General features: G+C 35.2%; 1 protein-coding gene across 18 annotated transcripts in view; it reads right to left on the bottom strand.

Annotated features, from left to right (window-relative positions):
* GPHN (gephyrin) overlaps nucleotides 1–12,879 on the bottom strand; it is a 520,258-nt gene that overhangs the window by 97,713 nt on the left and 409,666 nt on the right. For all 18 annotated transcript variants that reach the window (XM_070469503.1, XM_070469504.1, XM_070469505.1 and 15 more), the window contains one exon: nucleotides 9,738–9,875. In XM_070469503.1, coding sequence (XP_070325604.1) covers nucleotides 9,738–9,875 — 138 coding nt within the window. The remainder of the gene's footprint in view (nucleotides 1–9,737; nucleotides 9,876–12,879) is intronic.

The raw sequence follows: 12,879 nt of genomic DNA, 5'->3' as shown, positions 1-12,879 counted from the left end.
TGAGAAAGAATGAAGCTAAAAGTTCAATCTACAATCCCTTACTTCAGACTATACTACAAAGTGGCAATAAACAAAACAGTATGGTACTGGAACAAAAACAGTCTTATAGACTAATGGAATAGGACAGAAAGCCCCCAAACCCATGCACTTATGGTCTATTAATCTACCATAAAGGAGGCAAGGATATATAACGGAGAAAAGACAGTCTCTTCAATAAGTGGTGTGGGGAAAACTAGACAGCCACATGTAAAATAATGAAATTAGAACATTCTCTAACACCATATACATATACAAAAATTGGAGAAGGAACTGGCAACCCACTCCAGTATTCTTGCTTGGAGAATCCCATGGACAGAGGAGCCTGGAGGATTAGAGTCCATGGGGTCACAAAGAGTTAGACATGACTGAGTGACTAGCACACATATACAAAAATAAACTCAAAATAGACAAAAGACATAAATGTAAGATTGGATATCATAAAACTCCTAGAGGAAAACATAGGCAGAACACTCTTTGTCATAAGTCACAATATTTGAGGGGGGGGGGGTTTCCTGTCTTCTAGAGTAAGGGAAATAAAAATAAAAATAAACAAATGGGACCTAATTATATTTAAAAGTTTTTGCACAGCAAAGGTAAATCATAAACAAAACAAAAAGTCAACTTATGGGCTGGGAGAAAATGTTTACAAACAATGCTACTGACAAGGGATTAGTTTCCAAAACATTCAACCAGCTTATACAGCTTTAACATATATAAACTGAACAACTCAATTAAAAAGTGGGAAGAAGACCTAAATACACATTTTTTCAAAGGAGACCTACAAATGGCCAACAGGCACATGAAACGATGCTCAATAGCACTAATTATTAGAGAAATGAATAGCAAAACTACAATGAGGTATCACCTCACACCAGTCAGAATGGCCATCATTAAAAATCTACAAATAATAAATACTGTAAACAGTGTGGAGAGAAAGGAACCCTCCTACACTCTTGGTGGGAATGTAAATTGGTGTAGCCACTGTGGAGAACAGTAGAGAGGTTCCTTAAAAAGGTAAAATAAGAGCTCTCATATAATCCTGCAATTCCACTCCTTGGCATATATCCACATAAAACTGATTTGAAAACACATGCAACCTCATGTTCATAGTCAAGACCTGGAAGCAACCTAAATGTTCATCCACAGATAAATGGATAAAGAAATAGTGTGTGTGTGTGTGTGTGTGTGTGTGTGTGTGTGTGTGTGTGTGTGTATAAAATGGAACAGTACTCGGCCTTAAAAAAGAATGATATGATGCCAGTTGCATCATTTGCAACATGAATGGACCTAGAGATTATCACCTTAAGTGAAGTACGTCATGCAGAGAAAGAGATATATCATATAACATCACTTATAAAAATACTGCTCTAAAATGATACAAATGAACTTATTTACAAAACAGAAATAGACTCAAAGACATAGAAAACAAATATATGGTTACCAAAGAGGATAGCTGGTCAGGGGAAGAGATAAATTAGGAGTTTGGGATTACTACATATACACTACTATATATAAAATAGGTAATCAACAAAGAGTTACTATATAGCTCAGAAAATTCTACTCAATATCTTGCAATTAGCTATAATGGAAAAGAATCTGAAGACAAACATACACACATATATCTGAATATATATGTATACATATAAAGAATCACTGTGCTGTGCACTTGAGACTAACAGAAAATTGCATATTTACTAAAATTAAAAAATTTTAAAACTGGGAAAGGATTTGAATAGATATTTCTCCAAAGATGATGTATGAACTGCTAAAAAGCATATGAATTCCATATATATGTGTTAGTATACTGTAACGGTCTTTATCTTTCTGGCTTACTTCACTCTGTATAATGGGCTCCAGTTTCATCCATCTCATTAGAACTGATATGCAAAACAGAAAAAGAGACACAGATGTATAGAACAGACTTTTGGACTCTGTGGGAGAAGGCGAGGGTGGGATGTTTCAAGAGAACAGCATCGAAACATGTATATTATCTATGGTGAAACAGATCACCAGCCCAGGTTGGATGCACGAGACAAGTGCTTGGGCCTGGTGCACTGGGAAGACCCAGAGGGATCGGGTGGAGAGGGAGGTGAGAGGGGGGACCGGGATGGGGAATACATGTAGATCCATGGCTGATTCATGTCGGGTGTATGACAAAAACCGCTACAATATTAAAAAAAATAAAAAATAAAAAATAAAAAGCATATGAAAAGATGCTCAACACCACTAATTATCAGAAAAATGCAAATCAAAACTACAATGAGATATCACCTTACACCCATTAATTGGTTACTATCAAAAAATCAAGTGCTGATGAGAATGTAGAAAAATTGGAATTCTTATGGAGTACTCATAGGATTGTAGAATAGTGCAACCAGTATGGAAAAGAGAAAAAATTTACTCAGAAAATTAAAAATAGAAGTACCATATAATCCATCATTCTCACTTCTGAGTATATATCCAAAAGAACTGAAAGCAGGGTGCTGAAGAGATAAGGGCACATCCATGTTCACAGTAGTGCTATTCATAATAGTCAAGAATTGGAAGTGTTCCAAATGTCCATCAACAGAAGAATGGATTAACAATGTGGTGTATATATCTAAATACTATCACACGGCAAAACATGGATAGACCTTGAGGACATTAAGCTAAGTGAAATAAGCCAGCTATAAAAAGACAAATACTGCTGACTCAACTTGTATACCATATCTAAAGTAGTCAAATTCTTAGGAATAAAAAGTAAAATGGTAGTTACCAGGGGCTGGGATAAGGAGGAAAAGGGAATTGTTTAATGGGTAAAGAGCTTCAGATATCCTGTATGAGAAAATTTTGGAGATATGTTTCACAACAGTGTGAATGCACTTAATGCCACTTAATTGCAATGATAATTTGTTAATTTAATTAACTTGATGTTAAGATGATACATTTTATGTTTTTTATTACAGTAATTTTTAAAGAAGGAATGAGATACTGATACATGTTACAACACGGATAAACCTTGAAAATATTATGCTAGGTAGAAAACACCAGTAATAAAAGACCACATATTATATAATCCCATTATGTGAAATGTTCAGAATAGGTAAACCTAAAGAGATATAAGTAGTTTAGTGGTTGCTTAAGACTTGATGGTGGACTAGGGGGACAGGAGGAGGATGATAGAGCTAAAGATGGTGGAGATTCTTTTTGAAGTGATAATATGTTCTAAAACTGATGTGGTGATGGCTATATCTATCTGTGAATAAACTAAAAACCTTTGAACTATATAATTTATGTGGGTGAATTACATGGTATATGAATCGTATTTCAATAAAGCTGTTATTTTTGAAAGGGCAAGAATAAGAGATTTTTAAAAGAATATTTCTCTCATTTTAACATATATAATTATGTTAGAAGAGTCAAGAAAAGTCATATTTGAAGTATACATATACCATCTGGTCTTTATAGATCTTCGAAATATCTTGGAAAGAAAAACAAAACATTTCCTCTGGAAAGAAAGAACAACCTCATGCTTAAGGTTATCAGCAAAAACCTAAAAACAGAAAATTGGCCAATTTTTATTTTGTACTCATACTAAATATAAGGAATTCTATCTTTAAGGTAAATTAGATCTCTATTAGATTAGTTCTGCTTCTGGAGTTGATATCAAGTTAACTTACCAGCAGCATTTAAGTCTCTTCAAAGAGAAAAAGAAATGGCAACCCACTCCAGTGTTCTTGCCTGGAGAATCCCAGGCAAGCCTGGGAGCCTGGTGGGCTGCCATCTATGGGGTCACACAGAGTCAGACAAGACTGAAGTGACTTAGCAGCAGCAGCAAAGAGAAAATCATGTATTACCCCAAGTTTCTTTTTTCCCCAAAAGCCTAAGTCAAGGGAAAGGATTTGATGAGAAATATGCAATTGATTGGAAAATGGTAAGGGCTTCCAGTTAGAAGCAAATATAAGAGAACTGAAGGATAAATGTAAATACACACCAGCAAGTATATCAATATATATCAGTAGGATTCACGGATCAGGCAATGGCTAGCTCTTCCAAGCAGTCCACAGATTTCATTCAATGTCTCATCAGATGACTGAGTTGGGAACTTACAGAGTATGTAGCAGTGCTGCAAAATACTTTATTACTTGGAGCTGTCTCTCTTACATTTAAATACTGTCATGGATCTTAAACCACCTCTTCTCTTTGCCCATAGGTGGAGCCGAAGTACTACTGTTGAATAAACGTTGGGAGCGTGGTTTCAGAAAAGCAGCAGGCAGCAGTAGACTACATATTAATAATATGACTGGTTAGGCACTCATGAAGCCCCCTTGTGTGGGGGAGTTATTATTTACAGTTATACAATTAAATAAAATTAACTCACTTAGAAAAAAAATCAGACCTATAACGCTGGCTAAATCATCCCTATGTCACAAACAGGTAGACTAATCTTCCTATTTCATACCTTCTTTTATGAATATTATTATATATTTTCATATACATATTTTTCTCTTTTAAAAGGTATTATAAATATATCTCATTTTAGGTCAGAAATAGGGAGAAGTATGTCTGTCATGGTCAGTATTCTAAGAAGGATACTTCACTGCTTTAAACTGAGTTCAGCAAAACTTAAAGATTCCATCTCTAGAACTGCTTAAGTCTTCTGTGGAAATATAAAGAACTCAGGTCAGAAAGGCCAAAGTCTTTGGTTATAAAGTCTTAAAAAAAAAAACCCTAGAGCTTGTAAAATAATGCTCCTAAGAAAGCAGAAGCCTTTCTATTTAAACCTTAGTTTTTTCACTGTTAACTGAAAGACAGTGGGGATAACAGGGAATTCTAGAATATTTTAATCTGCTTTACAGCAGCTAGTACTGCACCAAGTATGAATTTATAATGTATTCACGTCATGTATTTTATAAGCAAAGATGAATCATAAATGGTAGTGTGACAAATATTATCTCCATTGGTATTTCTCTTCCAAGAAACCAAAGGAAAGTATGTTTAATTATTAGAGCACTCGCTCCTTAAAGGTTTTGCCTGCAGACAGGAGTTTAAAATAGTAGATATAATAAAGGACAGCTCAGAGACAGAAGAAAATTCACCTGTAGTCAAAACACATTAAAATAAACAGTAAACTTTGCATATACATGCACTTCTAGGCTCTTGTTTTAGAAGGATAATTTTCATACTGATTTGAGACATACTCTGCTTTAATTAAAAATTACAAGCCACTTAACTCCTTGGACGAAAAGTTACGACCAACCTAGACAGCATATTAAGAAGCAGAGATATTACTCTGCCAACAAAGGTCTGTCTAGTCATGGCTATGGTTTTTCCAGTGGTCATGTGTGGATGTGAGAGTTGGACTATAAAGAAAGCTGAGCTCCAAAGAATTGATGCTTTTGAACTGTGGTGTTGGAGAAGACTCTTGAGAGTCCATTGGACTGCAAGGAGATCCAATCAATCCATCCTAAAGGAAATCAGTCCTGAATATTCATTGGAAGGACTGATGTTGAAGCTGAAACTCCAATACTTTGGCCACCTGATGTGAAGAACTGACTCATTTGAAAAGACCCTGATGCTGGGAAAGATTGAAGGCAGGAGGAGAAGGGGACGACAGAGGATGAGATGGTTAGATGGGATCACCGACTCAATGGACATGAGTTTAAGTAAGCTCTGGGAGTTGGTGATGGACAGGGAGGCTTGGTGAGCTGCAGTCCATGGGGCTGCAAAGAGTAGGACACGACTGACTGAGTGAGCTGAACTGCTGTAATGGAATGAACAGCAGACTAGGAGTAAAGAATCATAGGTTCTAGCTGTTTTTAATCATAACAAATTTTCTAAGAACATTATTAACCTCTTTGGTCCTAAATTTCTTTGTCTTTAAGAAAGACTACTTGATCTCCAAATCACCTTCTTTTTGTAAAATTATAAGTATTTCATATATTATACTGTTAACATTCCTTCACAGATTTACCCTATGTATATAACCTTGAGAGCATCACTTCCAAGCACTTCTGTATACATGATATATTTTCAGTTTTCTGAGATTCTTGCTGAACCTTCACAGAGATATAATAAGTAATTTTAGAGATCTCAGAGTGGCAAATGGCCTCAAAGATTCACTGATTCTGGATCTCTCTTAGGAAATGTGCACATCTCTCTACAGGCTCCTGTAATTGTAGGTGTCAGTGTATTTGCAGAGGCAAAATATTTGGAATCCCCATCCACATACTTTTCCTATTCAGTGACTGATAGATGAAATTGGATAGTTAGAGGTGCATCCAGCTGAAATCAGAATGAACTAAGAAGGTTTGTTCATTAAAATGCAAACATACCTGGAAAAGATAACAGCTACAGTGAGAATGAGTTTCTAATCTTTTTCTGGGGAGAAACCTCTTATCTTCAGTAAGAGAATTATAGGCCATATCTGACTCACAATTCAATTTATAGTGATTCACATTTAGATCACTCAACTTTTTATACCCATGTTGTTTATTAGAGCATTTATAACAGAGAATTATCAAATATGCCAGTCATTTCTATTATAAAACACATGAACAAAGTGCTATGGGGACGTGGAGGAATAAAACTTAGCTGGTGAAAGTGAAGCATGGACACCAGGAATGCCTTCATGGAAGAGAGCTTCTTAAAATTTACTCTTAAAAAACATGTACTGGGAAAATGGGGAGATGTTGGCCAAAGGGTACAAACTTTCAATTATAAGATGAATAAGATCTGGGGATCTAACATAAAGCATGGCGACTATAGTTAATAATGCTGTATTGTATACTTGAAATTTGCTCAAAGAGTAAATCTTAAGCATTCTTACCATACACACTCATACACACTCGGTAACTATAAGGTGATGAATGCATTGATTAGCTTGATTGTGGTAATTATTTCACAACGTATATGTATATTAAAGCACCATGTTGAATACCCTAAATATATACACTTTTAACTTACTAGTTATGCCTCAATAAAGTCAGACCAAAAAAAGAAAAGAGTACATAGTGACTGAGCAGAGAAATAGGATAAAACTGTCCTAAGCAAAAGACAGTAGAGACAATGGCTTAGAGATAAGAGAATAAGAGGTAAGGAACAGCATGGCAAGTTTAGGGGAAAGCAAGTTCTGATGAGAAGGAACTAAAAAAGTAAGAAGAAATTAGATTACAAAGGGCCTTATATAACATATCAAGGAGTTTTGAATTTTATCTGGAGTTGTGAGGAATACTACTGAAGAGCTATATTCAGGAATGTTAATATCAAACTTGCCATTTGAACAGATTACTTTGGAATCAAATTGGAAAATGGATGAGAAGATGCTAATTGGGGAAGCAAAGGCTGTTACAACAATCCAGGAAGCTAATAATATAGACTTAAAATGAGAGAAGAGAGAATGGCAAATAAAGGATAGATTCAAGAGGACATAGAGGAAATGAGTATTGTAGTGGTAAAGAAAATAAGTTTAGTAACAGTGATGTTAAATTTAGTAGCAGCAGGTATATATCTGTTGTATGAGTCTGGAGCTCAGGCAAGGTCTGAGTACAGATATAGATTTAGCAATCACTTAATAGGTGGTACTTGAAACAACTGGTATGCATGAGGTTATCTGAAATAATGTGTAAGATTTGAAAAGGGCCAGAGACAAGCTGAAGAGAAAGTTCATATTCAAGGAACTGACATAGGAAGGCAAGCTTATGAAAGAGCCAGTACAGGAGACAAGGGCCACCCTGTTTATCTGTCTCTCTCCTGTGCTACACAGTGAGAGCCACAGAGTAGGGTTTTATTTTATTCGTCTTTGCATATCTGGACTTAACACATGACCCAGTATTTAGCAGATTTTTAACAGATACTTGTTGAATAAATTATGTTTCTATATATGGAATTGTTTTCTAAACACCTAACTAAAGTGCCTAGGAGGATTAATTATAATGCTCTTTTGCATTAAAAACCAAGTTTGATCCAGCTCAAAGGTTGAATGAAAACCTAACTATTATTTCTCATCATCATGGGTGGAAACACTTGACAGGAGTTAACCATGCATGAAGAGTTTGCTTACTTATGAGTGACAACTGATTTGATGAACAAATGAAGGAGAAACAAACAATGACAGGAAAAGAGAATCCGTCTGACAGTATTATTTTTTCCCTAGAGGAGAAATAGAAACGGCCATTTCCAGTTCTGTTTTTTTCCTTAAAAGTCCTGGAATTTCTGTCTAAATGTGACCTGACATCACAGTGAGAGTCTTTTAAGGACTGATGATGAGAGAAACTACCCTGATATTACAAGAGGCCAGGTATGGTTAACTTATTTTTATATAATGTAAAGCACTGTTAAATTTTTTCCAACTTAATTTTACATTCATATTTTCTGAAGATGTCTTAGTATTGACTGACATAAAAATATCTAAGTATCTGCATACAATAACAGAAAGAAACCATTTCATTAAAATTGATTTCTGAAATCACACAGCTAATTTCTAATTCCCCACTTTAGTTTTACTATCTTTATTTCCTTTAATGAGGAATAAAACAGAAACAAAAGAATAGGTTTAAACCTAATGACATACATGTCTAAAAGGATGTAAGTCAAAGAAGTAGGACAGGTGTAAATTAAAGCAATTTTTGCCTAAGTACAGCCAGAGACCAAAGAGCTAGCATTTGGCATTTAATGTTTCACTAGCTTTAGGCCTTTTAACATAATTTTATCTACTGTTATTTTCTATATTTCAATATTGGCAGAAGAGCCAATAAGAAGAACGTTGAGCTTTTTTCTTTTTTCTCTTTTGGCTGCGCCACACAACTTGCAAGATCTTAGCTCCCTGACAGGGACTGAACCTGGGTCACCCAAGTGAAGGTACCAAGTACTAGCCACTGAACTGCCAGGGAATTCCCAAGAACATTAAGTCTTGAGTCTTAATTCCATTCCTTTTCTGCTGTTTCAAGTTTTCTTGTAGAAAAATTAGGGTGTTTGTATAGATGTTCTCTAATATCATTGAAATTTGAATATTTTATGATCTATGAATAAAGTCCTCTATTTGTAAAATCAATACTTCTGCACTGCTTTTATTTGTACAACAAAAACAATTTAGAAACTACATTTTATTCAGACTGCATCTGACTGGATTTTTAGAAAGGGAAGTAGCTGATTAAAAACTGGAAACACTGGGGAATACTACCTTTCCATTATCTTTCCACAGCTAGTCTCAATGTGCTACTAAACTAAGAGCAGAAAATGAGAGGATAGATGAAGCAGAAAAACTGAGACCAGACTGGCTGCTCAGTGATCCACAGATTAATTAATTAATGTAGTATTTACATTTAAAAACATGATTTTCATAAATGAAAATAATTACCAGACACATTAGTTACCTCTCACTTCTATCAGAAGGGACATAAGGCAGACCACAGTCAACTATTCTCCTCACTCAGTGCTGACAGTCCTCTCTTGAGAGTATTGATATTTTGATGAATAGGAGAAACACAGTCGAATTTTTCCTTTTTTTTAATGTAAAGGAAGATTTATGAGTATTTTACTCTGTATACTGTTAAGATTGATCCTAGAGTTGAGTAGAAATAAGAAGTGAAAAGAAAGATGGTAATAACTGTGATCATGGTTAATAACATTTCTTTTTCAGGGAAACTGTGTATTAGTGTTAGAGTAATCTTGTTTGGAAAAGGATGAAAAGAAAAGGCAATGGGCAAATATAACAGTACCTCGGTAGTTTATGATTTCTGTCCCAAGCACCGGAGTCATCTCCAGGACTGTAATAAAGGCTTTGTCCATAGATGTCAGAGGAAAAGGAGACATGCGGTGTCTTCTAGCCACCTTGGTGATATCGACAGCACTGTGACCTAAACAGGAAGAGAAGCAACTAAGAATATGATGCTGAAACTTGATTACAAAGTGGGAATGGCTTATAAACAACAGTAATTCTCAGTCTTCATTTCATACGTCCAGAAATGAAGGTTACAGGGGGAAAATTTTTCTGTTGCTCCCCAAATATAGCCTGCTTTGGCAGAACATTAAATTGTTAGTAATTTTATATCATGTAGCAAAAGCTGGTAAAGTTTAATGATGATACTGGCTAATTTTTTCTCAGTGCTTACTATGTGTCACGGCACTATTCTAATTAAGCTTCACAACAACCTAAAGGGAGGTATCATTATTATCCTTATTTACAGATGAGGAAAATGAAGTTTACATATCTTGGCCTAAATTGCAAAGACAGAAAACAAAGAGCTAGGATTCAAACCAAGGTAGCCATGCTTTAGAGTCCGTGTCCTTAGTTACTATACTGCACTTTGAATACTCAATGAGCAAGTTAGTGAAAAGAAATATACAAGTTTAAATTTATTTAGAATTTCATAGGAAATTCTCTTTCTTCTAAAAAAGTCATAGAAAAATATTATTATTTAGTTATATACTCCCAATGTAACCCTATCTAGGGTCATGGCATTAATATTACCCATATACTAAAACTCCTAATTTTGTATCTTCAATCCCAACCTCCACCTTCACCTCAGGTTTATATGTCATCCAAATAGTTGGTGGATAAGAGTATATATCTACAAATGTATAAATCATCAAACATGCACTTGAGTGTGCAACAGGCAACTCAAACCTAGCATGTTCAAAATCAAACATTTGATTCCCCATCCTCCTAACCTACCTACACGATGTCTTATTCTCTTGCAATTCCCATCTTGGTAAATAGAAACTCCATTCATTAAGTTATTAATCCAAAACCTTGGTGACATCATTGATTTTTCTATTGTTATCAGAACCATATCTAAACTACCATTAAAATGTCTCTAAATCCCATCATTACCCATCATCTCTATAATTACTACAATAGTTGGGACCATCATTTATTTCCCGGGATACTGAATAGGGTCCTAACTGGTCTCCCTGCTACTATCCTTGTCCCATCATAATTTATTCTCCACACAGTAGTTAGATAGTCCTTTTAAACTGTAAGATGAATTGTATTCATCTCTGCTCACAACCCTCCAATGACTGTACGATTCACTCAAAGTAAAGTCTTTGCTATGGTCTACAAAACCCAACATACAATCTACACTGTTCTCTTATCACTTCACCCTTGTCAGGGTGCTCCAGTCATACTGATTCCTCGCCTGAGAAAGCCAAATACGTTTCTCTTGAGGGTCTGCATACTTGCCGTTTCCTCTATTGGACATTCTTTCCCAGATATTATGGTTCCATTCATCCCTCATTTCTTTCAGGTCTTTGCTAAAATATCACTTCACCAGAGGCCTTTGCTAAACATCCTATAAAGAATATTACCTACTATCATTCTTTATTCTCCTTACCTATTTTATTTTTCTTTGTGAAAAAAACATATACACACATATATGGATATTCATATCTATATACTTATACATTTATAACCTTCTAATGTAAGCTTCATGACAGCAGCAACTTTATCTTTTTTAGTCAGTGTTGTTATCCTCAATACCTGGAACAGTATCTGGTACATACTAGACAATAGTTTTTGAATTAATGGATGTATCATTTAATGACAGAAAGGGACTTCTTAGAGTACAATATCTTCATGCATAAGTATACCTGGCCTTTTCTTTGAAATCTTAAGTCTATAGCTCAAAGGGTTAACATAAAAGGAGTAACTGCAAACACTGTTGCTTGGCTATCCTAACTAATATCCACAATTCACTTCTTCTGCACCTAAGACTGGCCATATAATATGTTTATGGCCACCTAAGTTCTGGCCAGCAAGATGTAGGAAGTAGTCCCTTGGGGCAGGCTTCCTACTACAAATAAAAAGATAAAGAGGTAAAACTTTAAGAGGAGAACATAACTAGCTATTGGGAGGTGCCACAGTCATTTTCAACTATGAAACTGGAAACCCATAGAGTACGTATGGGAAACAAGGAAAGGAAAAGAGTCAGAACCCCTGACGACAGTGTTGAGCTACTGTACAAACCCTGGACTGCCTGCCTCCAGACTTTTTATATGTGAGACAAATAAGCTCCTATTTCTTAAGGGGGCAACAGAGGATGAGACAGTTGGATGGCATCACAGACTTAATGGCCATGAGTTTGAGCAAATTCTGGGACATAGTGAAGGAGAGGGAAGGCTGGTATGCTGCAGTTCATGGGGTCACAAAGAGTTGGATGTGACTGAGTGACTGAACAACAATGACTGTATATAACCCTCAGAAGTCTGTAAGTTCCTGGTCATTGTAATTTATTTAATTTAGTCCTCCCATCCCACCTCCAGAGAATACTTCAGATATAGTCATTGAACTTACAGGGACTGTCCCATACTTTTCATTCTAAGACAAATGACATTGTCATAAGTAGTCAAAGAAAAGACATACAATATACTTATACTTATTTCTCATCCATGGGCAATCATGAAATTACAAAATTTTTAAACCTTAAGGACCTTAGAGATTATTTAGTGCTAAATATGAAAAAAATTTCTACTTCAAGGTGAACACTTAGAGAAGGATTTTGTGTGATTAATCATTTACCTCCAATTGAACTTTAAATTTATTCACAACTTTCACTGAAGTTCTTGTTTTGTCATTAAATAGCATCAATACATATTGTCACAACCAGTATAATTGAAAAGCATGATAGATGCTTCTGCACTTTATTCAGATTTATAAATCTCAGATCTGGTCTTTTCTAAGATATTCTTTACTCTCTTTACGGTGAAAATTATGTATAATCTTATAAGAGCTTTTTTTTTTTTTAAAGTTTGGTTCTGAGGAGAAAATTACACTTTTTAACTGTAGAGAGGTTATCTGTTGAATGTGCTTTGTAATGGAATTTTTCTTAGAAGAAACCAAGTTTGATTATCAGTGATACA

This window comes from Odocoileus virginianus, chromosome 6 (genome assembly GCF_023699985.2).
Source record: "Odocoileus virginianus isolate 20LAN1187 ecotype Illinois chromosome 6, Ovbor_1.2, whole genome shotgun sequence".
NCBI lineage: Eukaryota > Metazoa > Chordata > Mammalia > Artiodactyla > Cervidae > Odocoileus > Odocoileus virginianus.
The sequence above is the reverse complement of the archived record's forward strand: the minus strand, read 5'-3'. Positions and strand labels throughout refer to the sequence as shown.